The sequence below is a fragment of the Leucoraja erinacea genome, chromosome 16 (genome assembly GCF_028641065.1).
Source record: "Leucoraja erinacea ecotype New England chromosome 16, Leri_hhj_1, whole genome shotgun sequence".
In the NCBI taxonomy this organism is placed as follows: Eukaryota; Metazoa; Chordata; class Chondrichthyes; order Rajiformes; family Rajidae; genus Leucoraja; species Leucoraja erinaceus.
The window spans coordinates 35,078,541-35,104,008 of NC_073392.1; the positions used below are offsets into that span (position 1 = coordinate 35,078,541).

The following is a 25,468-nucleotide window of genomic DNA, read 5'->3' on the forward strand; positions in this document are numbered from 1 at the left end:
GTGCTGGCTCCATTTGGTCAGTCGGTCGATCTCACTTCTATACTCTGACTCGTTCCCATCTGGGATTCATCCAACCACAGAAGGACCCTAGACATCGGCGAACTTGATGATGGAGTTCGCACTATGACTGCCTACGCAGTCATGGGTATAGAGTGAGTAAAGCAGGGGGCTGAGCACGCAACCTTGAGGTGCTCCCATACTAATTGTTACTGAGGATGAAGTGGTTCCTTCAATTCGAACAGACTGTGGTCTGTGGATGAGGCAGTCGAGGATCCAATTGCAGTGGGTTGCGCAGAGGCCCAGTTCCGTGAGCTTGGTAACCAGCTTGGAAGGGATGATGGTATTACACTCCGAGCTGTAGTCTATAAACAACAGCCTGACGTAGGTGTTTTTATTGTCCAAGTGGTCCAGTGCGGAGTGGAGAGCCAGTGAAATTGCATCTACCGTTGACCTGTTGTGATGGTATGTGAACTGTAGTTGGTCGAGGTTCTTGTCGAGGTAGGAGTTGATGTGCACCATAAACAACCTCTCAAAGCACTTCATCACCACAGACGTTAGTGCCACTGGTCGATAGTAATTGAGGCACGTCGCCTTATTCTTCTTGGCAGGTGGGAACCTCAGACCTCAGAAGCGAGAGGTTGAAAATGTTTGCAAAAACTCCCGCCAGGTGGTCTGCACAGGTCTTGAGAACTCGTCCAGGTATACCATCAGGTCCAGGCGCCTTCCGAGGGTTCACCCCCCCGAAGGATCTTCTGACGTCGGTCTCTGTGACTATGACTGTAACACCTTCAGGGCGAATAGGGGCTCGGGAAGGCACATCAGTGTTCTTCCTATCAAACCGTGCATAGAATGCATTGAGCTCGTCAGGGAGTGATGCTTCGCTGTTGTTTGAGCCACCTCCTAATTTCGCCTTGTAGGAGGTGATTGCATTCAAGCCCTGCCACAGTTGCCGAACATCCGTCTCATCCTCCAGCTTAGAGCAGAAGTCCCCTTTGGCCTTTTTGATGGCCTTACCTAGGTCGTATCTGGACTTCTTTTAGACCTCTGCATCGCCAGACCTGAATGCCCAGGATCTGGTCTTCAGAAGAATGCGGATCTCATGGTTCATCCAAGGCTTCTGGTTAGGAAACACTCGGAAGGTTTTTGTTGAATCACAGTCCTCCACACATAAAGTCTGTAATGACTGTGGCGTATTCATTCAGGTCCGTTGTCGAGTCCCTGAACATTGCCCAGTCTATAGACTCCAAACAGTCCTGGAGTTGTTACTTTGCTCCACCCCCCGACCAGCTCTGTACTGTCCTCACCTCTGGGGGGGCTTTCTTCAGTTGCTGCCTGTATGCAGGAAGAAGCAGCACTGCTGAATGGTTGGATTTTCCGAAGTGAGGGCGACGGATAAAGTGATAGGTGTCCTTGATGGTGGTGTAGCAGTGGTCGAGGGTGTTTGATCCCTGGTGCTGCAAGAGACATGTTGGTGGAAGTTAGGGAGCGATTTCTTCAGGTTGGCTTTGTTGAAGTCCCCGGCTATGGTGGTAAATGCCTCGGGGTAAGCCGTCTGGTGCTTGTTGACCACGGCGTGCAGCTTCTCCAGTGCCAGACGGAAGTCTGCCTGGGGTGGGATGTAGACCGCGGTCAGGATGATGGAGGTGAATTGCCTCGGTAGGTAGATGGGACGGCACTTCACCGCCAGGTGTTTCAGGTGTGGAGAGCAGGAGTTTGATAGGACTGCCACGTCTGAGCACCACGCAGAGTTGACCATGAGGCAGACGCCCCCTCCACTCCCTTTCCCAGATGCCAGGGTACGGTCCATACGGTGGATGGAGAACCCTTCAGGCTGGACCGCTGAGTCTGGGGAGCTGGGGGTGAGCCATGTCTCTGTGAAACAGAACACAGAGCATTCCCTCAGCTCCACTTTGGTGGCCAGTAGAATGGTAGGGAGAGGGGGCCGAAGTCCCCTACGCTTCAGTCTTACTTGTAGTCCTGCCTGACGATCACGTTTCCGTATTCCATGAAGCCTTCCTCGGTGTTTAAAGGTACACTACTTGCGAGTCTCCATGAGGTCGGGGATTCCCCTGAGATCGGGGATTCCCTAACAGTCGCTATATTCGGGAGTCCACAGTAGCGCTAATGCATTTGTCTGGTTAGCACGCAACAAAAGATTTTCACTGTACTTTGGTACATGTGACAATAAGCTGAACTAAACTAAAATCAGGATATGCTAAACTGATTTTTAAGATGGCCGGTTTTCTATAAGAGAAGAGATTAAGATTGATAGGGCTATATTCTCTAGGTTTTAAAAGATTGGGAGATGTTCTAATTGAAACTAACAGAATTCTAACTAAGACTCAATAGGTGGATAAATCAAATATGTTTCCTCTGGCTCCAGAGCCAGGGATTGAGGCCACAGATTGAGGGGTTGGCCATGCAGGAATGGAAGCAGGTGACATTTCTTTATGTAGGGGGTGGTGAATCTTTGGGACTCTCTCCCCAGGAGGGTTGTGGAAGTTCAGTCATGGGACTCGTTTAAAAAGAGCTCAATTGATTTCTGAATGTTACAGGAGTCAAGGGATACAAATGGCACTATGGTGAAAGAATAGCTGTGCTCTTGAACTTTACACCACGCTTGAGGGGTTGGATGCTTACTCCTAACTGTCTCGTTCTGAAGGGAGCAATAAAGCAGAAAATAGTGGAAAGCACTCAGCAGGTTAGGCAGTATCTGTGGAGGGAGAACCAGAATTGAATCCACCATGGACAGGCAAAGGGACAGGCACAACCAACATAGTGTCCTGACTTCTGAGCATGCTTTGTACCCATTCATGAATCAAAGCCAAGACTAGGAACTAGTGACTGAGTACAAGCCATGCTCAGAAGTGACAAGATCAGGACACAACACTAGTTGCACCTGTCCCTTCTAAATCCACTTTCATTTCACCCTTGCCATTGAAGTTCTCCTTAGCATCTAACATGCTCCTTAGAGGATTACAAAATTGCATGGTCCCATAAGAGTCCATTGGTTTCATCATGTCTATGAAGGCTCTTTGAAGGAGCAAATTGCCCCACTCTCCTGTTAATTTCCTGCAGCCCTACAAATTCCTTCTTTTTAAATGCGGATCTATTTCTCCTTTGAAAGTTACAAACGAACACGTTTCCCCCATTTCGCCAGGTAGTGCATTCCAGTTCATCGCCTGGTCTCAATTTCTTTGTCTCCACCACATCTGTTCCCAAGTTGAGTTCCATACTAGGCCCCATTATTCGGGTAACATGGGTTCCCCCATCTATCATAGTGAGGCACTCACACGTGTCTCCTATGTATCCCGTAATTCTCGCTCCTCTTCCTCCCAGACGCAACAAGGACAGAGTTCCTCTGGTTCTCACCTTTCACCATCCGCATCCAACACATTATCCTCTGACATTTCCGTCACCTCCAACGAGATCCCACCATTAATTACATCATTCCATCTACACCCCTTTCAGCCCTCTGCAGAGACCGCTTCCTCCACAATTCCTTGCTTTACTCATCCCTTCCCACCCAAACAACCACCTCCCCAGATATATTCCCCTGCAACTGCAGGAGATGCAACACCTGTCCTTATACACCTGCTCTCAACTCTGTCCAGGGACCTCAAAGGTCTTTTCAGGTGAGGCAGAGGCAACCGTTTAGCTTAACACTTGTGATCGTTCAGCCAAGGCCTACGGGATCTCCCGGTTGCTAACCATTAACTCCCCTTCCCATTTCAATACTGACATTTCTGCCTCAGTAGTTCTCCATTGCCAGAGTGAGAGCACACACAAATTGGAGCAACAGCACCTCACATTTTGTTTGGGTAGCTTGCAACCTATTGGTATGAACATTGAATTATCTAATTTTAAGTAACTTCTAATAACCAGTTCCACATTTCACCATATTGTATCCCTCTTGAGATCACGCCTTCCCAATCCAACAATGGGCCTATCATGGCAACTCCCTGTCTGAGGTCATTTGTTGCTAGACCTGATTAATCCTGGTCTTTTCTTGCCTCCAACTCTTCCTCCCCCCGCCCCCGATGCCCCTGCCCATGGCTCTCATCCTTTTTCCGGAGATGCTGCCTGAACTCTTGAGTTAATCCAGCACTTTGTGTCTATCTTTCGCAGAAACCAGCACCTGCAGTTCTTTGTTTCTACGTCACATGGTCCTGATTGGTTCATGAACATTGGAGATAAAGGCCCTAAGGTCGAACTTGTATACTGTTAAGGGCCTGTCCCACTTGGCTGTCATTTGCGCTCATTTACGCAACATCATTTACACGTCACGTCACGTGATGAGCGCATGGCTTGCATTATGCGCGCATAGTGCGTGGTGACGTAGGCAGTGACACGCGGTCATGCGCGGTGCCCCAGGATTTCGGGATTCACAAAATCTTTGCACGCCACCTGCGTGACTCGCAAATGACGCCCAAGTAGGACGTGCCCTTTAGTCCACAGTAAACCTCTTTCGAATATTTAACCCTATACCATTGCTCTCTGATTTCTCTGCTAAACTTTTTCTTTGACACCTGATCTTTAAACTTCGTCAACAGCGTTCTTGCTGAAACCTCATCACTATTCAAGATCATTATGTCCACTTGGCTCTTCGCAATCTACAATTTGAACCACACGCTCCCTTAACTCTTGCTCCTCCTCCAGCTGCTTTTAGCCAAGCTACCCCTGAACAGTGAACTCTTCCACCCTCATCCTCTGGCATCCTATCTAGCACCTTAAGCATCAGCAACATTTGTACAACATTTGAAGAGGCCATCTCTAATTACTTCCATGTTTCCTTCAACACACACACACATTCTTCTTTCTACAGAAAGACTGCACTTTCTGTAACTTTATTGAGGGAAATGTATGAATATTCTCTTAAATTTTCACTTTCTATTCTTTTTCCCTCTGTTCAGCGCAATGCAGCCTTCTCTTTGAGCTCTGGTCTTTCTCTCAGTCCTGCCAGGTGCTGTACAATTGTCCACCTTACATCCTTTCACTCTTATATTTGAGGCTTTGAATTGTGGTTACGATGTGTGGAATTCCAATAAGAAATATTCTTGACTCTGCCCAGCCAAATTCTTCTATTCTGGGATGAGAACTGGCAGCATGTAACATCAGAAATCCTTACGGATTGCTGGTGGCGCTAGTAGGGCTGCTTCCTATCAGCACCAGAGACCCAGGTTCTAGTCTCCAGTTTCCTCCCACATCCCAAAGACCAAGTGTGGGATTGTAGGTTAATAGACCTCTGTAAATTGCCCCAAATGTACAGGGAGTGGATGTGAAAGTGGGATAACATAGAACTAGTGTGAACGGGTGATCGATGGTCGACTCGGTGGGCCAAAGGGCCTGTTTCCATGTCCTATCTCTAAATCGAACTATCTCTAAACTAAAATAAACTAAACAGAAGGTCTGCTGCTATGATTATTTTGTTGTTTACCCGTGACCATTCCCCTTGCCGTGGCTTGTTTTGGATATGGAGATGTTATTTTCAGCCAAATTGGAATTTCTGAGATTTTCCTGTGCTTTTCAAATGATACTGCTTGTTGTTCTACTGTACAATAATAGAAGGGTCACTGGCATCTTTGGCAGTCAGAGCTGAGGCAGCTGTAATCCCTATGCTTCTCAGCACTCCTGGACTTGGGAAAGATCACCCCATGCACTGACTCCAATTCCCTATTTGGCGAACACTGATGGATTTAAGTATAATATACTTAAGATTCCTATCATGTTGTTTGCAATGTTTTTTGTCCAAGCTGATCCTTGAATAGCAGTCTAATTTGTCATAGAATCATAGAGTGAAACAGCTTGGAAATGTGTCATTCGTCCCACAGAGTCCATACCAACCATCAACTAACTATCTATTAAAGTAATCCTACATTAATCTCATTTTGTACTCTCCACATTTTCTATCGTCTCCCTCAGATTTGACCATTTATGAACACATAGAACATAGAACAGTACAGCACCGGAACAGGACCTTCAACCTATGATAACTGTGCTGACCAAGATGCCAGTTTAAACTAATCTCATCAGCCTGCACATGTATATATCCCTCCATGTGTCTGCCCAAATGCCTCGTAAACATTGATTTTGTATCTGTGTCCACTACTTTCCCTGACAGCACATTCCAGACACCGAACACTCTTTAAAACAAAACTTGCCTCATAATTCTCCTTTTAACTTTCCCCCTTTCACCTTAATCTATGCCATCTGGTATATGACATTTTCACCCTGGGGAAAAAGACTGGCCATCTACCCTATCTATGCCTCCCAGAATTTGCTATGCTTCTATTAGGTTGTTTGTCGACCTCTGACATTCCAGAGAAACCAATCCAGGTTTGTCCGAACTCTCCTTGCAGTTAATACTCTCTATTCAAGCAGTATCCAGTAAACCTATTCCACACTCCCTCCAAAGCCTTCATATCCTATCTGTAATGGGGTGACCAGAACTGTACACTATACTCAAACCAATACACAGACACAATATGACCTCCCAACTTCTACACTCAGCAATTTGCCATGGCTGATTAATCTTCCAGTTGGCACCTTTTGGAGATGCAGGATAAAACCATGTAGTCGTGGGAAGAACGTGCAAACTCCACACAGACAGTGCCTGAAGTCAGGATTGAACCCACGTCTGTGATGTTGTGGGGCAACGGCTCTACCAGCTGCAACACTGTGCTGTCTGTGCTGAGAAAGGACTGATGCCGTTGAATGTGGAGTAGTTTTATGGCAAGGCTAATTGTCTTTGGAAAGATGCATTCAAAACTGGGAAACAGTTTTAGAAATGTTCCCTCAAAGGTTACCTTGCAAGTTCTTGTTGAGTGCTGAAGATTGGGTGGTGTTAATGGATTAATCCTGTTCTGAGACTGCTGTGCCGTTATCAGTTACGTGTCAGCATCTTTGTGCCATGACCATTTCTGTTAAGGTTACAGAGAAAGATTTTGTATTTCACTTTGGAACACCAAGCACTACAGAGCTCTGGTGCCATAAGGTTTGAAACTGTATCTGATACAAATCCCAGCCCAAGTGCAATGATGTGCCTGCTCATCTCACTAGGTGCCTCTGAGGTTGCTGGAGCAATCCATTTGCTGCACTTTAAGCAATGTGTTGCATTGGTCCTGGAAACACAGTTAAATAGCCACAGTTAGGTGACACAGAGGCACAGCAGTGGAGCTGCTGTCTTGCATTGCCAGAGTCCCGGGTTTGATCCTGGCTACAGGTGTTGCCTGTGTGGAGTTTGTATGTTCACCCTGTAAATGTGTGGGTTTCCTCCAGGTGCTCCAGTTTCCTCCCACATTCCAAAGACGTCCAGGCTTGTAGGTTAATTAGCCTCTGGAAATTGCCCCCAGTGTGTAGGCTGCAAAAGTGGGATAACATAAAAGTAGTGTATGGGTGATCGATGGTCAGCATTGACTTGGTGGGCTGAAGGGCCTGTTTCTACGCTGTATCCATTATATTTCAGTAGAATTGAATGAAGGGTTATTATTGACCTGGACACAAGGCCAGTAATAGTTAATTCTTCTTTTGGATTCATTTGAGAGAGTTGACGGGTCTCAGTTTCAAGAGTCTTTAATTGTCATATGCACAGGGCAATGAAATTCTTACTAGCTACAGCTTTACAGGCAAATTAAGACAGTACTACAAATAAATATAAAAAGAGATGGCATTTTTGGTATTGAATTGAAGTGCCAGCGTAAATTTACCTTCGCAACCAAATCTCTGGAATAAATTTTGAATCCACAATCGTCTTGTAACCTGCCACGTAATGTGAAATCTTCTCCATTATTCAAGCTGCATTGAAACAAAGTGGAAAATGCATCCATTCGAATAGTTTTATTTCTGAGTTAAAAAGTCAGCCCAGAACAGTAATACTAGTCATTTTAAAGCAAAAAGAAAAACTTCAAATGCTGGAAATCTGACATAAAACAGCAATGCTGGGAGAGGAGAAGAGAGACAAGAGGCTGCCAGATCAGCAGAAAACAAATTGCTGGAGGAACTCAGCTGGTCAAGCAGCATCTAAGGAAGAAAATACACAGATGATGTTATGGATCAAGGACTCACAAACAACCCAAAACGTGGTCCATCCACTTCCTTCTAGAAACGGTGCCTGACTCGCTGAGTTCCTCTAACAGTTTGATTTTTACTCCAGTGCAGAACAGGATTAGGCAACACTTGTACTGAGAGAATCAGAGTTAATTTATCAGTCGTTTCTGATGTAAGATCATCAAACAGAAATATGAATTCTGCTTCTCTTGTCACGGATACTACCCGGCCTGCCGACAAATACCATGCAATTTTAACATTGACTTTAGAAAAGTTAGATTGGTCCTGTGTTCTAGTACTTATTTACATCCCTTTGTTTATTTCTTTGCTTTAGGTAGAATGATAAAGTGAACCATAGAGACCTTTCAGAGCCTGAAGAGACCTAAATCTCCAAAGTTAATGCCAGGTTCAATGGCCTTTACATATCATGACATGGACATTTTCTAAATAAAAATAATGTTGTAAAGAGAATATTCACTGTCCACCCATTTTGCCTTGGTGGTTGGGATTGTTCTTGTGAACATGTTGGTAGAGAACTCTTGCTTTATGAGGGTGCACTGTTAGATTTCCACATTTTAGTTTTGTGGTTTAGAGATACAGCGCGGAAACAGGTCCTTCGGCCCAACAATTCCGCACCGATCAGCGATCCCTGCACATTAACGCTAGCCTAGGGACAATCTATATTTATAGAAAGCCAATGAACCTACAAACCTGTACGTCTTTGGAGTGTGGGAGGAAACCGAAGATCGCGGAGAAAACCCACGCGGTCACGGGAAGATCGTACAAGTCCGTACAGACAGCAGCCAGTAATTGGGATCGAACCCGGATCTCAGGCACTGAAAACACTATAAGGCAGCAAATCCACCGCTGCACCACCCTTCAGGTGCATTGTTAGCAGAGGGAGGCTTGGGAGGAGAAAGATGTTTCTACATGTTGCTTGTGTATCTTGGTGGTTGAGCCATTTTTTGAGGACCAATTGCATAATCCATCTATTTTGATGGGTGCTTTAGCTAGTTGATTTTAGCGTACCTCCACTTTTCCACCTATGTGTTCACGAGCCAAGAGTCTCTAATTGTCATTTTGTGCCGAAGTGGAACAATGACATTCTAACTTGCAGCAACACCGCAGATTTGTATAACAGGTTTATAAACAGGTACAAACAAAATAAAAGTTCAATAAATAAAATAACTCAGTAAAGTGCAAAACAAAAACCAAACCCGAAGTGCCGAGTACAACCAGGGCAGATTGTGGTGTGGAATTTAGATGGAGTTCGTAGTGTTCAATAGCTTGATGGTTGTTGGGAAGAAGCTGCTCCTGAACCTGGATGTCACAGTTTTCAGACTCGGAGAGTGTTGGATGTTTCACGACTTTCCAGATTTGTGACCTGTAGAGAATGGAATGGGTTTGTTAGAGATGGGAGGCGAAGTAGTGGCTTATTGCAGACCAGTTCACCAGTATTAGCCTACATTTACTGTTAAATTATCTACACCAAAGATGCTCATCCGACGTTACCATTTGAGGCTGTTGGTGCTCACTCAATTGGCTTATTCTGTTGGCTTCTGGGCTCTGGATACTAGCTCCGTACCATGGAGAGCCCTCAGGTAGTTAACCTGGATGATCGCTCCATACTACGGAGACTGGAACAGACCCTACAGGGTAGTTAACCTGGCCCCCTCTGCTCTGGAGACTGGCACACAGTGGAACTCAGAATATAACCTAGCTTCCTGTTTCTTGAAGATGGACACAAAATACTGGAGTAACTCAGTGGGTCAGGCAGCATCTCTGGAGAGAAGGAATGGGTGATGTTTCAGGTCCAGACCCTTCCTTGGCATTCCAGTTCTGTTCAGTTTAGTTAAGTTTATTGTCACCTGTACCGAGGTACAGTGAAAAGCTTTTGCTGCATGCATTTTGTGTCTATCTTCAATGTAAACCAGCATCTGCAGTCCTTTCCTACACATTCCTGTTTCTTGAGTTTGACGATTGTATTTACGTATAGTATAATCTGATATGATGGGACAGCATGCAGAATATGGCAAAAATAAAACAAAATTAAACCTGAAACTAGGACTAAATCCAGGTCTGAAGAAGGGTCTTGTCTTGGGACATTACCTAGCCATGTTCTCCAGAGATGTTGCCTGACCTGCTGAGTTACTCCAATACTTTGTGTCCTTTTACGTATGAACCAGCATCTGCAGTTCTTTGTTTCTAAGTCTTTATTTGTTGTATTGTTCAACCAGGGCATGCAACACCCAAACTATCTTTCAAACACCCGTTGCATCTCTACCCCTGTGCACTCCAGATAAGATTGACCACACTATTGAAGTATTTTTCCATTAACATCCCCTCTGTGATTCCCTCCGTAAACCTGAGTACTTTACCATCTTCCTCTTTGCCATTGAAGTCAAATTAAAACCTTATGCCTCAATCTCTTCCAACAATCTCTCCCACTTCTTTTTTACTGCTTATTATGGTCTGAGGCAGCTTTGTTCAAGTTGAGTGCAATGACCTGCAGAGGTGCCTCGAGCCTACAAGTTGAGTCCCTGTCCACCAGACGGCAATGTGTTTCCATGGTCTGAGCTCCACAACTCTCTCCAGCAGGTGGAGCTCTGAGCCCACAGGTAGGGGATACTGCCTCTGTTATCCAGGTGGTTCTGCAGCTCCAGGTATCTGGCTGAATATTTTCTGAGCACAATTTCGGATAGAATTTCACTGCACAAAATGTGGTTAGTTATGCTCCACGTTTCTTTCTACCATTCAATTCCTTCTACCATTCAGCTCCAAAATACAAACTGCCTTCATTGCACTAAGGACTCAGGGCTTTGTTTTTGTTTTTGCACAATATTGTTCTTTTAAAATATTATTATTGAACTTCTTTTGTTGTTTTTCACTATATCATCTACTGAGTACTATGTTTACATATGTGCAAGTGAGAATTTCATTGTTCCATTTCCGGGTTATATGACAGACAAAAAACTCTTTCGTTTTGTACTTCCCTTCAAATGCATCTGTGCTGCCTCCTTCACACCCCCTTGTTTTAGCTTGTTGCATCATTGCAAATTCTAACCACTCTCTGGGTAAAGAATGTACTCTGCATTGCCTACTGGATTTGCTAGTACAGAACAAAATAGTGCACTTTGGAAGATTGACATACAGAAGGATGTTGAGGTCAAGTCCAGACTTTCCTGAAAGTGGCAACACAAGTAGGTAGAGTGGTAAAGGAGGCATATGGTACGCTTACTTTCGTAGATTGGCATTGAGTATAAGAGTCAGGAAGTTATATTGCAGTTTAAAAAAACTTTGCTACTGAATGCAGTTCTGGTCACCCTATTGTAGGAAGGATGTGGAGGTTGGAAGAAGGTGCTGAAGAGGTTTACCAGAGTACTTCCTAAGATAAGAAGGTATTAATTATAAGGAGAGGTTGGACAAACCTGGATTGTTTTCTCTGGCGCGTCAGAGGTTAAGGGGAGACATGATAGAAGTGTATAAAAGTATGAGAAGCATAGATAGGGTATAAAGTCAACTCTTTTGGCCTGAATGGAAATACCAGATGCTAGAGGCCATAGGTTTAGTATCAGAGGGGAAAGGTTTCCAGGAGATGTGCAGGGTAAGTTTTTTACACAGTGACTAATGGCTGCCTGGAATGTGCTGCCATGAATGGTGGTGGAGGCAGAATCTATAGTGGATTTTAAGAGACATTCAAGCGGGCACGTGAACATGCAGAGCATGGAGGGATTTATGTGCAGGGAGGCGGGGCAGTATTATAGATGGCACAGACATCAGGGACTGGAAGGTCTATTTTGCTGCTGTGCTGTTGTATGTTCTAGATGCTGAAACTAATGAAAATCCAATTTCTTGGTAATATTCATAACTGTCAGTTTTGGACTGTACCGCAGCAAAAAAATCTGCAAAACTAACTCCTGTGAAAAAAAACCGAGGCTAGAACTTTTTAAATATCGTCACTTTTAAAACTTTTTAATATAGATTTTATTGAAACGCATTTTTATGGACGCACCTGGAACTTTCAACTTTTTTTTCATCGTTATGTTTGCCGATGCTAACTGTTTAAGGAGATCATTTTTTGCACTGTGTCTATTATCTTGACAATAAAGTTTTCATTCATTCATTCATTCATCAGGGAAAGGTCTAATTTGATAGACTAATGAAAAAATCACGTAATATTTCCCTTTTGTGGGCAGACCTCTCAAAATGCTAAGGAGATCATTTTTTGCAATTATTGAAAAATTTGATAGACAAATCACGTTCCCTTTTGTGGGCAGACACAAATGCTGGAGAAACTCAACGGGTGAGGCAGCATCTATAGAGCGAAGGAATAGGTGACGTTTCGTGTCTAGACCCTTCTTCAGACTGGTGTGGGGGAGCGGGAAGGAGAAAGGAAGAGGCGGAGACAGTGGGCTGTCGGATAGCTGGGAAGAGGAGGGGAAGGAGGGAGAAAGCAAGAAGTACCTGAAATTGGAGAAATCAATGTTCATAACTCTGGGGTGTAAACTACCCAAGCAAAATATGAGGTGCTGCTCCTCCAATTTGTGGTGGGACTCACCCAGGCCATGGAGGAGGCCCAGGACAGAAAAGTCGGATACGGAATGGGAGGGGGGGTTGAAGTGCTGGGCCACCAGAAGATTGGGTTGGTTAATGCGGACTGTGCGGAGGTGTTGGGCGAAGCGATCGCCAAGCCTGCGCTTAGTCTCACCAATGTAGAGCAGTTGACACCTAGAGCAGCGGATGCAATAGATGAGGTTGGAGGAGGTGCAGGTGAACCTCTGCCTCACCTGGAAAGACTGCTTGGGTCCATGGATGGAGTCGAGGGGAAAGGTAAAGCGACAATTGTAGCATTTCCTGCGGTTGCAAGGGAAAGTGGCAGGGAAGGGGTGGATTGGGTGGGAAGGGACAATTTGCCAGGGAGTTACGGAGGGAGCAGTCTCTGCGGAAAGCCGAAAAGGGATGAGATGGGAAGATGTGGCCAGTGGTAGGATCCCGTTGGAGGTGGCAAAAATGGCGGAAGATTATCTGTTGTATGTGACGGCTGGTAGGGTGGAAGGCGAGGACAAGGGGGACTCTGTCCTTGTTACGAGTGGGGGAATAGGGAGTGAGAGCGGAGCTACGGGATATAGAAGAGGCCCTGGTGAGAGCCTCATCTATAATCGAAGAGGGGAACCCCTGTTCCCTAAAGAATGAGGACATCTTCGATGCCCTGGTTTGGAACACCTCATCCTGGGTGCAGATACGGCGTAGAAGGAGGAATTGGGAGGAGGAGATAGTGTCCTTACAGGAGGCAGGGTGGGAAGAAGTGTAGTCCAGATAGCCATGGGAGTCAGTGGGCTTGCACTATTCAGTATTCGGAAAACTCCTTTCTCAGAATTAGAACACACTTGGCTTAGTTCAAGAAAAGATGTTAAAACCATATTTAGTAATTAATAACATTTCATGCTTTATTATACACTTTTACTACTTCAAGCAAAAATCAGTTATTGTAAAAAAATATTGATAGAAAATACTGACTAAGATGTCCCTCCAAGCTAGTCACATTTGCCCACCAAGGAGAGATGGAGATAGAGATAAAATGCTGGAGTAACGCAGCGGGACAGGCAGTCCATTCCTTCTATCCAGAGATGCTGCCTGAATTACTCCAGCATTTTGTGTCTGTCTTTGAAGTAAACCAGCAACTACAGTTCCTTCTTACACAAGGAGAGATGGAGTGTAGCCAACAAACTAAGGTGGATCCATCCGACCCCTGTGATGGCTTGGTGTGAGTCAAGTGAACCCTGTTAGACTTGGCAGAACCGTCATTGTGATTTCAGCAAGGCAGAAAGGTTGTCATTTAGATTTTTATTAAGAAGAAGGAAAAAGAAAGATGTGCATAATATATTCCGGAGTTTGTACCAAAGATGCTTTAAATGGTAGTTCTTCCTCTTTGGACTTTGGTGCAAATACACCAAGCTTCTACACACTTTCAGTGGCAGCACTTTACATTGAAGGTGAATCCTTGGCACTTCACTGGTAAATCAACCATTTTGGTCGTATCGCTTAAGTTCATGCAACCATTGGAACATGGAATATAGAACAGTCCAACATTGGAACAGGCCCTTCAGGCCATAATGTCTGTGTCGAACATAATGCCAAGATCACCCTTTGACTACCTGCACACAATCCATATCTCTCCATACAATGCATTCAATCTTCAAATCTCTTAAACGACATTATCATATCTGCCTCCACAACCATCCATCGCAGCACTTTCCAGGCACTCACCACTCTTTCTCTGCATAAAAAAGCTTACCCTGCACATCTCCTTTAAACGTTGCCCATGCCACATTAAAGCTATGCCCACTAGTATTTGAAATTTCCTGGGGAAATATTCTGACTCTAACCTATCTTTACCTCTTATAATTTTATATACTATCAGGTCTTCCCACAACCTCTGATGTTCCAGAGAAAACAATCTAACCTTTACTGAGAGCTATTATCCCCCCCCCCCCCCCGCCATTCAGGCATCATGCTGATAATCCCTCTCTGACCCTTCCCAAAGCCTCCACATCCTTCCTGTAATGGGGCAATTAGAACTGCATGCAATACTCCAAATGTGGCCTAACCAAAATTGCATGTTATTAACTGGGAGCCTTGCACTCATCCATGTGAAGGATAAAGTGAAGAAGGGAGTGGCCAGGGTGCGATTCAACCTTGATTATGTTGGTGGCCATGCTGAGTTTGAACCGGCCCGTTCGCAGCGCTTGGATTCAGCCGCGGGACTGACTTACCATCGCCCCGCGGGGTCACAACATCCGAAGCCTGGATCGCCTCGTCGCAGAGGGAGAATAAGGAGGGAAGAGACAAAGACTCATCACAGTGAGGAGGTGCCTGGTGAACTCACTGTGGTGGATGTTAATTTGTGTTTATTGTGCGTTTCTGTCATTTTTATTATATATATAACTGCAAGGCAACAAAATTTTGTTCAGACCGAAAGGTGTGAATGACAATAAAGGCTACTTTAGTACTTTACTTGACTTTAAAGGTGATATGTTGAAGTGTGCCAGTCTCACTGTGTTCCCTGTGTTGCCCCCTTAACAGTGTGTCTGGTGGTGAGCTCTTTGACAGGATTGTGGACAAAGGTTTCTACACCGAGAAAGACGCCAGCATGTTGATCCAGCAGATCCTAGATGCTGTCACCTACCTGCATGAACTGGGTATCGTGCACAGAGACCTGAAGGTGCGTGGACACTCACCTGAATATCATAATATCATAAGTGAGAGGAACAGAATTAGGCCATTCAGCCCATCAAGTCTTCTCCACATTCAATCATGGCTGATCTATCTCTCTCTCTCCAAAATCCATTCTCCTGCCTTCTCCCCACAGCCTCTGACACCAGTACTAATCAAGAATTTACCTATCTCTATCTATTTCTGCCTTAAACATATCCACTGACTTGGCCTCTACAGCCTTCTATTGCAAAGAATTCAACAGATTCACCACCCTCTGACTAAAGAAATTCCTCCTCACCTTCCGTGAAGAATTATGAGGCTATGACCTTTAGTCCTGGACTCCCACTAGTAGAAATATCCTCTCCACATCCACTCTATCCAAGCCTTTCACTATTCTGTACGTTTCAATGAGGTTCCCCCTCTTCTAAACTCCAGCGAGTACAGGCCCAGTGCCGTCAAACGCTGTCCTGTCATGTCCTATCATGCTCTTCCATCAGTGTGACGCTTCATTTAGTGTCAGTTTTGGTTTTAGAGATACAGTGCGGAAATGGGCTCACCGAGTCCACACCGACATGTGATCCCCAAATACTAGCACTATTCTACACACTTGGGGACAATTTACAATTTTACCAAACCCAATTAACCTACAAACCTACACGTCTTTGGAGTGTGGGAGAAAACCGGAGGACCCGGAGAAAATCCCGGTCACCGGGCAAACATACAAACTCCGTGCAAACAGCATCTGTAGTGAGGAATGAACCCGGGTCTCTGGCGCTGTTAGGCACCAACTCCACCGCTGCGCCATGGTATTTTCTCACTCCGAATGCAACTGTAGTGATCTGCTTTACGAGAGAAAGATGCACCACGCAGAAAAGAAGGATTATAGTGCTATTTGCAACCACATTATCAGCAACTAGTCATAAAGTTATGCCGCACATAAAGTTATGCAGGTCCTTCGGCCCATCAAGGCATGCTGACCATCTAGTATCCATAAATACTAATTCCTTTAACCAGCACTTGGTGATTAGCGTCGTACATCTTCACAATACAAGTGCTCGTTTAGATATTTTTTTAATGTGCTGAAAATGTCTGCCTCCACCATTTTCTCTCAGGCATTGCATCCCAAATTGAACGCACCCTTCTCCCTTATATCTCCTCTAAGCTGCTTGCTTTACCCTAAACCTACGTCCTCGTATTATAGATTCCCCTGCCATTGTGTTCCATCCTGATTTTGTACATGGTGCAGAGACCAAACATTGTGAACGTAACGATGGTTTATTAAGTAATACAGTTTTGGCACACACTCGTGTTTGGTAAGGACTTGAGCAAAGTTCCTGCCGTAGCAGTCAGGCACACCAGTTGACTGACGACTTTCTTAATCAACTCCCGCCATTACCCTGTCACGTGATAGTCCCAGCTCTCCTGTCGAGGGGTCTAGCAATAAGTGGCTTGACCACCAGATGTCGCCACAACGGTATCTTTTGACGTATAATTTTAGTTGCAGTTCAAGAAGCATGGAATTTGCACACACATTCAGACCTTGCGTTTCCTGACTGTGTTGTACAAGTGGATTTCAAGAGTGAAACTCTTCTGGATTAAGCAACTGATCTTAAATGTTTTTTTTGCCACTTGTCTCCAGCCAGAGAATCTGCTCTACTACAGTGCTGACGAGGATTCCAAAATAATGATCAGTGATTTTGGCCTGTCTAAAATCGAGGGAACTGGGAGTGTGATGTCAACAGCATGCGGCACTCCAGGATATGTGGGTGAGTCCACAAAAACGGCCACATAAATAGGGGGGGGGGGGGGGAGGGGGGCGGGGTGGGGGGCACATTATTGGCCTTGCCAAGAGTACTCTTACCCAGAGGACCAGGAATGAAAGGATGCTTGGCAGGCTGATGGTGAGTAGCAGCAACAGTTGGTACCTAAGAACTGAGTTAATAATTTCCTCAGTGCTTTGTATTTGGAAGTAAAAATAGTGTTAAGAACTTAAGGAGCGAATGGGCATTACCAAGGTTTCCCAAAGCTCGTTTGATTGGAGTTTTCTTCAAGTTTGATCCAAAATTGGATTGGCTTGCTTCCATTGGCTTGCATGAGCAGGGCTGGAGGGTGTGTGACAACTGGTCTTCTTTGCAAATCAGTACAGGGCCTGTCCCACCAGCATGCGACTGCATGCAGTAGCGCGACCTAACGTGGTCGCTTGAGCCGTTTGGCCTCGCGGGGCCGGTCCCACTTCGATCGCCGGAGCCGTATGGAGTTGTGCGGGGCTGGTCCCGACATCGCGCGGGGCTCCGAAAAACTGACACTGTCCAAAAATTCCGCGCGACAACGGCCTGTCGGCCCGCAGCCGCATTGAGGCCGTACGCAGCGCCTCGACGGGCGTACAGGGTCTCAACGCCGTACGCAGCGTCTCAACGCCGTGCGCAGCGTGTGGTGTTGCGCGATGACGTCACTGCCCGGCGTGCCGTTGCGTGATGACGTAACCGCCCGACGCCGTGCGACGTCCAAATTCTGTCAGCCCACCTCCAGCCCAGCTGATTGGTGAGTATGATGTCGGGACCAGCCCCGCACAACTCCAGACGCCTCCGCGGTTGGAAGTGGGACCGGCTCCTCGAGGCCGTACACCTCAAACCACCACGTTTGGTCGCGCTAGACGCATGCAATCGCATGCTGGTGGGACAGGCCCTTAACAATGAAGGTGCTGGGGGATAATTCCTTGTTGACAAGTAGACCGACATGGCAAGGCTAACAGCCGTGGTCAAGTTCCTTGATTTGAAAGTGAGTTTAGATCTGTGCTACTAAGAATCATTTATGCATACTGGCTGTTACAGAGTGGGTTGTCTGCCTACTGCTAACCTAATCATCTGTTCACTTGTTTTCCCAGCTCCAGAGGTCCTGGCCCAGAAGCCTTACAGTAAAGCAGTCGACTGCTGGTCCATAGGAGTCATCTCCTACATTTTGTAAGTTACGCTCAAATGCACCTGTACGCCTGTCAAGAGGCAAGTGGGCAGTATGTTTCAAATCTGTTAATGCTGACTTATAAAATGTTCTGTCAGGAGTGATCAAGGTTTGAAGGCTTTCACTTTGAATTTACAGTTGACATGCTTCAGATCCAGTAGGAAGTGAGGAAGGATAATCACAAAATCTTCCCAAAACTAAATACTACTGGTGCAAAGAATGACTGCAAGATTGTCTTTCTGAAGTGAGAATCTGGCGTGTACTTCAATATTACACAGCTGGGTGGCGCAGCTAGTGGAGCTGCAACGTCACAGCACCAGAGATCCGGGCTCGATCCTGACCTCTGGTGCTGTCAGTATGAATGTTGCATGTTCTCCCTGTAACCACGTTGGTTTCCTCTGATGCTCTGGTTTCCTCCCACATCCCAAAGGCATGTGGGTTTGTAGGTTAATTGGACTTTGTGAATTGTTCATAATGTGTAGGGAATGGATGAGAATATTGGGATAACTGAACTAGCATGAGTAGGTGATCAATGATCTGTATGGATTTGGTGGGCCAAAAGGCCTGTTGCCATGCTGTATCTCTAAACTAAACTAAAGTAAGTACTTTAGTCCCTAGATACAGTGAAATATTTGTTTTGCATATAATCCGGCAAAATCATACTGTACATAATACATATGTACAAGAATGCAATGATTGTAGGGTATAGTAGATTACTTCTGACAGTGCACAAAGCGTCACATTTCTAATCCCATCTTGTACCTTTCAAGTACAAAAATGTCAAAAATATTGAGTCTAATCGTGGCCTTAAAGACCCGTTGTCCTGGTGGTGGCACTGGGTGGATGATGTAGGGGGCAGTCTAGTCTGGCCTGGTGATGCTGTCGATGCCTTCCACCTCTGCTCCTTGCCCTGCAGCCTCTGCCTGGATTGTGTGCTCGTCCGATCTCTGTGCGGCCTCTAGTGACATTCGATCTATCAGATCCCCAGGCTTCTGTAGGTCCCCCAGCGGCCCACTCCACCCACACACCTCGACCCACGAACATGCCGACCTCTTGCCTCCTGCAACCACCGTTCATGCATCCGTGCACCGATGTGCTTCCTGTTGCAAGCCTCTGAAGTTTTGGCGCTTCCGAGGGTGCGTGAGGCCTGCGCACAGTCACGGATCCTCTGCTCTGTCCGCTGCAGATGTGGGTGTTCTTGTATTTGGGATACCTATGCACGTGGAGAGTATACAGTTGTCAGCACTGCCACAGAGAGCAGAACCATCCATCAAAATCATCGCATTTAATTTAAACTTGTTCAAAGCTGCCAGTTTGTGTGTAGATGGATGGAATAGCTGTCCAAGTGAGCAATGTCCTTTCCGTTCTATTCCACCTCGAGAAGAAATAAATACTTTTTGCACTTGGAGCAGCATCTTTCACGTACCCTTCATGATGTGCCAAAGTGCATTACAGCTAACAAAGTCGTTTTTGAAGTGCAGTCACTGGTGTAATGCAGGAAAGGCTCCCGCAAAGAGCATGTGATAAAGACCAGATGATCCTTTCAGTGAAGCAAAATGAGGGAAAGATATTGATCAAGGCAGTAAATCTCGAGATTGTGTGCTTGATATTTGCTTTCACACTCTCTCCTCTGCAGATTGTGTGGTTATCCTCCATTCTACGATGAAAATGATGCAAAGCTATTTGAGCAGATTCTAAAGGCCGAATATGAATTTGATTCTCCATACTGGGATGACATTTCTGACTCTGGTACTATCTCGTTACTACATTTGATTGTTAGATTAAGATTCTGATCTCCATTCATTGAGTTTCCTCAGACTTGGATCACATGCAGGGCTGTTTAATTTGGCCTAAGCCAGCTGTAGGAATCTAACTCCAATTTCTTGGGGTGCCTTTGTAGAGGAGGGAGGAGATTTACCAGAATTCTCTCTAGATTAAAGGGTAGTAACTATAAGGAGAGGTTGGACCAACTTTGTAACTTGGAAACGCCCATTATGGATGACTAGTTGCCTCAGAGGGCTGTGGAGGACAAGTCCGTGGATATTTTTAAGGCAGAGAGAGATAGATTCTTGATTAGCACAGGTGTCAGAGGTTATGGGGAGAAGGCAGTAGAACGGGGTTAGGAGGGAGAGATTGATCAGCCATGATTGAATGGCAGAGTAGACTTGATGGGCAGAATGGCCTAATTCTACACCTTTCCCTTGTGACCCTTATGACCTCCAGCAGTTACTTGCTTCACTCCCACTGAGTTGAGCTTCGTTGGGATATGGCTCTCAGCCAACTCAGATACAGATGGTGATAGCAAGGAACTGCAGATGCTGGTCTATACCATAGACACAAAGTGCTGGAGTAACTCAATGGATCAGGCAGCATCTCTATAGAAAAAGAATAAGCGACATTTCGGGCCGGGACCCTTCTTCATCCCGATCTGAAACGTCACCTATCCTTTTTCACCAGATCTCTCTATAGAGTTTTATTCTTTGAGTTGCAGTCTTTTATTTGTTCCTTTTCCCTCAATGTACAACCACACATTTCTCTTCACTGTGCTATATCAGCCCCTTTCTGCTTATCTTGCAGTCTCTGAAATATATCCTAATTGCTTCTAAACTTTCCACTTGCAGACTTCAATACACCTCTTCATGAGTCATGGCTAATGAAGAGCCAGGTAGTGCACGGAAAATAAGTGTTTCCATTATAGATACCTGAATACACTGCTCGTGTCAACTCAACTGGAGAAATATCCATTTAGCACACACCTTGCTTTCTATTTTGAAGCCCTGTGTGGGTTAAAATACACTCCTTTTAATTCATATGTTCATAAATCAATGTCTTGAGGTGGAATTTTATGGAACATCTGTACAAATATCAATCACATTCCCTTTATATTGACGTAGTTTTAAGCTTTCAACAGGTTCTAGTTTTTACCAAAACCATGCAGATTATCCCATCTTGCTTCATGTTTCATTTTGCTTCTTAAATTACAAATTGTAAATGCTCAGATATAATAAATTCATGTAATTTCTTGTCCTTTTCTTGAGCAGAATTTATCACCTTGTTAGTCTTTGGCGTAGTGCCAGTGAGTTTTGGATATTGTTGGTTAAAGGCAGTCGAAGCTCTTCCCTCAGCTTTCTTCTCTGTAGTAAATCAAATCTGGATCTGCTGTGTTAGATCTTGGCTGCTTCCTGATGTTATCCCAGCTGATCTTTGGCCTATTCTTTGGGTTACGGGTCTGGTGCCAACTAATTCTAGATCCAGCAGTGCCTTGCCTTGGTTACAGAGGGCTGTAGGTGTCCACACCAGTTTGTCCTTCCTTCCTCTGAAGCCACTTAACTGTGAAACCTCTCCTCACCACACAGCTGGAATTGGATGCTATTTAATGTATGCTCGTCCTTTTTTATCCTGCACACCTATTTATGGGCATTATCGTACAGATAAAGTCCATCATGTCTATGCTCTCCATCAGACTCTGCTCTCTATCTATACTAATCCCACTTGTCTGCATTAATTCCATATCTTTCTCTCTGCCCTGCTCTTTCCAATACCTATCCTCTTAAATGTTATTACTGTTCCTAACTCTATCTCCACCCCTGGCTACTCATTCCAGATACCAACTGTTTTTTGTGTGCAAGACTTAGTCTCAGATTCATAATTTTACATAGATTCATCATGTCACCTCTCAGCCTTTTTCACTGCGGGGAATACAGACACAGTGTATTCGATCTCTGCTGAGTGCCCCAGCGCAGGCAACCTCCTCTGTTTGGTCATCGGTGAAGCTGGTGGCTTCTGGAGCCCGTCTTTACCGCCCTGGCATTTATATGTCAACTTTCGGACAGACCAAGAGTAAACAGTGTTTCTTTGTCGTATGTCCCAGATAGAACAATGAAATTCTTACTTGTAGCAGCATAACAGAATATATAAACATAGTATGCTGTAAACAATATAATAAATGTGAAAAAAAATGTTCAGTGTGTATATATATATATATATATACAAATACACACATATATATATACACACAGACACACACATATAATGCCAGAGCACTTTACAGCCCAGTGAAGTATTTCTGCTCATTGTGATACTGTGAGAAACACAGCAACTAATTTGTGAGCAGTAAGTTCATACGGATAATGATGAGATAATGACCAGACGATCTGTTTAAAGTGCCACCCTTCACCCATACTCAGGAGAGGAGGGGACTTTAATTCAACATAACACCCCACAGTTAGAACCCCCAGCAGTCCCTCAGGTCCCTCATCCATCGGCAGTCTCAGCCGAGATTTCCGTGCTCAAGTCCCTGGGGCGGGATTTGAGCCATTAACCGAAGACCAAATGCTAGCAATAGATTACACTTTAGTGAGGACTTTTTTTCGCTCGGTGTATATGCAGCTGGATAAAAAAAACTATTAAGGATTGTGGATGTCTTTTTTTGCCACTGTATTAATTCAAGTTTCCCTTTCAGCCAAAGATTTTATTCAACATCTAATGGAGAAGGACCCGAATAAACGTTACACGTGTGACCAAGCTTTGCAACATCCCTGGTAAGATCAGAACTGAATTGCATCTGTTCTCCAAGCCAATCAAAGGCTCACTAATGCTTCAATGCTACTTTTTTTGTCACATGTACCAAGGTACAGTGAAATTCTTGTGTGCATACTGTTCAGCAAACAGTGCTATACATTAGTACAATCTTAGTTAAGTACAAATGTATAGGAATAGTACATTGAGACAATATACAAGAGTCGGCATGTTTTGTATGCTTCTGCAGTGAAATAAAGATACTAGTGGAGTATGGGTGGGGAAATAATTAAATTTAGCTCGTTATTGCAGGAGGAATATGTCATTAAATGGAACCTGTGTTTGGGCCTAAATGATAGGCCATGTTTCCCATCCATTTGTACAGATGGTACATAAAATTCACCAGTATTCATGTATTTAATTGTAGACCTCTGCCAGGCAATAATAATTGGACTGCTTCATTATCTGCGATACTAATGAGCAGTTTCACCTCAAACATTGTCCTTTGGTCATGCAGGATTGCTGGTGATACCGCCTTGGATAAGAACATCCATGAGTCGGTCAGTGCACAAATCAAGAAGAACTTTGCAAAGAGTAAATGGAAGGTGAGTTGCCCGAGGCAGTGGCATGCTTAGAGATTGGGCCGCATCCTGTGCATTTGCAAGATGTTCTGCATTTATCTGATGAGATTCAATCCCTAATGCTTGAAAGTAGCATTTGCTGGGATTGCATCAAAAGGTGTGGAATTAGAAACCTGTGTACTAGACGTGGAGAGTTTAAAAGAAATTACTAGTTATACAACAATCTTGGTGAACAAAAAACATGACAGTAAATCGTCATTCTCTTATTAGAATTCTCTTCGTAAGTACAGGTATGTCATTGTTACAATGCAAATGACAATTAAACATTTGACTCTTGAAAGGCACTGTCTGTGGAGATTTGTAGAATGGAGCCCTGGACTAACAAACAATTGTCCCAAAGCATCAAGACATTTTGTAAAAAGTGAAGTTCCCCATAAGGTGCAAGATCTTGACTAACTAAGTGAGAGAGGCAGAAGATATTGAGAATAGACACAAAATGCTGGAGTAACTCAACGGGACAGGCAGCATCTCTGAGGAGAAGGAATGGGCGATGTTTCGGGTCGAGGCCCTTCCTCAAACTGAAAGTCGGGAGACAGAAATGGCGATATGGAAGGGTAAGGAGTGTAAATGATCGATCAAGGCAGACGATGATCAAGGAAATGTAGAATGGTTCACTGTTGGCTGAGGGGAAGGTGACAACGAGGCACACAAACAGTAAAATTAATCTAGAGGACATTGAAACTAGTTGGAGAGGGATAGAGAGAGAGGGACAGCAAGGGCTACTTGAAGTTAGAGAAACCAAACATTTCATACCTCTGGGTTGTAAGCTGCCCAAACGGAATATGAGGTGTTGTTCCTTCAATTTGTGTTTGGCAGGTTTGATTTGTACAGCGTATAGAATCCTGGGGTTCATAAACAGCGATTCAGAATACAAATGCAGGGATTATTTATTAGAAACATAGAAACATAGAAAATAGGTGCAGGAGTAGGCCATTCGGCCCTTTGAGCATGCACCGCCATTCAATACGATCATGGCTGATCATCCAACTCAGTATCCTGTACCTGCCATCTCTCCATACCCCCTGATCCCTTTAGCCACAAGGGCTACATCTAACTCCCTCTTAAATATAGCCTCAACTACCTTCTGTGGCAGAGAATTCCAGAGATTCACCACTCTCTTTGTGAAAAATGTTTTTCTCATCTCGGTCCGAAAAGATTTCCCCCTTATCCTTAAAATTGAACTATTGAACCATTTTAAAGTACTAGTTAGGCTAGAGCTGGAGAATTGCACCCAATTCTGTTTACCAAAAAGTAGGAAAGATGTGCAGGTCCATGAAACAATGGTTACAGAGATGAAGATTCTCAGCTATAATGGTTCTGAGAAGCTTGTGTTGTGCTCATTGGAACAAGGACGATTGAATGGAGATTGTGATGCCTTTACATCAAGCAAATAAAAATAGCTGTTTGCTTTAGTACATGGTTCAAGGAGCAGGGACACAGACTTAAAACAAATAGAAAGGGAGAGTGGAGGTGTGAGTATTTTTTTCCCCCAGAACAATGATGATTTGGAACTATGCTTGCAAGGAGTGGAAGGAGAGTTATATCAAGGCTTTCAAAAGAGAATTGGATAGGTAGTTAAGGGAAACAATTGGCAGAGGAATGGGTTCAACTAAGTTGTTCTACTATAAGCCAGTATGGATTCAATGGACTGAATGGCATCCTGTACTGTGAAAATTTGGTAAGTCTATGACCAACAAGGATTGAAGTATTTAACCTTCATTTTAGTATGAATACCAAAATTATCTCATGGCATTACACCAAAATAGGAAAGTGACAGTGCATTTGTGTCTCCTTCATTTATCTCTTCCTCACAACTTCCGTCAGTGACACTCGTATCTTTCCATCTTGTTCCGACAGCAAGCTTTTAATGCCACAGCCGTTATACGTCACATGAGGAAGCTGCACTTGGGCAACAGCCAAGAAGGGTCAGTGCAGAACACGCCAACCAGTCCGTGTGACAGGACACTTGTGCTACCAGGAGGGAATTCCAAAGACGGTAAGAGTTTGAGGTTGTTCTCCTGCTTGTAAAATGTACTGCAGATTGCACCAACTAGGTTTACTGTTAACAGTTTAGTTTCTTGTCACGTGTA

At 44.6% G+C, this 25,468-nt stretch overlaps 1 protein-coding gene across 2 annotated transcripts in view; it reads left to right on the forward strand.

Annotated features, from left to right (window-relative positions):
• Positions 1-25,468, forward strand: part of LOC129704799 (calcium/calmodulin-dependent protein kinase type 1-like) — a 192,786-nt gene that overhangs the window by 156,285 nt on the left and 11,033 nt on the right. For both annotated transcript variants that reach the window (XM_055648155.1, XM_055648156.1), the window contains exons 5-11: positions 15,130-15,268; positions 16,901-17,027; positions 18,146-18,221; positions 19,856-19,968; positions 22,682-22,760; positions 23,255-23,342; positions 25,236-25,374. In XM_055648155.1, the coding sequence (XP_055504130.1) occupies positions 15,130-15,268; positions 16,901-17,027; positions 18,146-18,221; positions 19,856-19,968; positions 22,682-22,760; positions 23,255-23,342; positions 25,236-25,374 (761 nt within the window). The remainder of the gene's footprint in view (positions 1-15,129; positions 15,269-16,900; positions 17,028-18,145; positions 18,222-19,855; positions 19,969-22,681; positions 22,761-23,254; positions 23,343-25,235; positions 25,375-25,468) is intronic.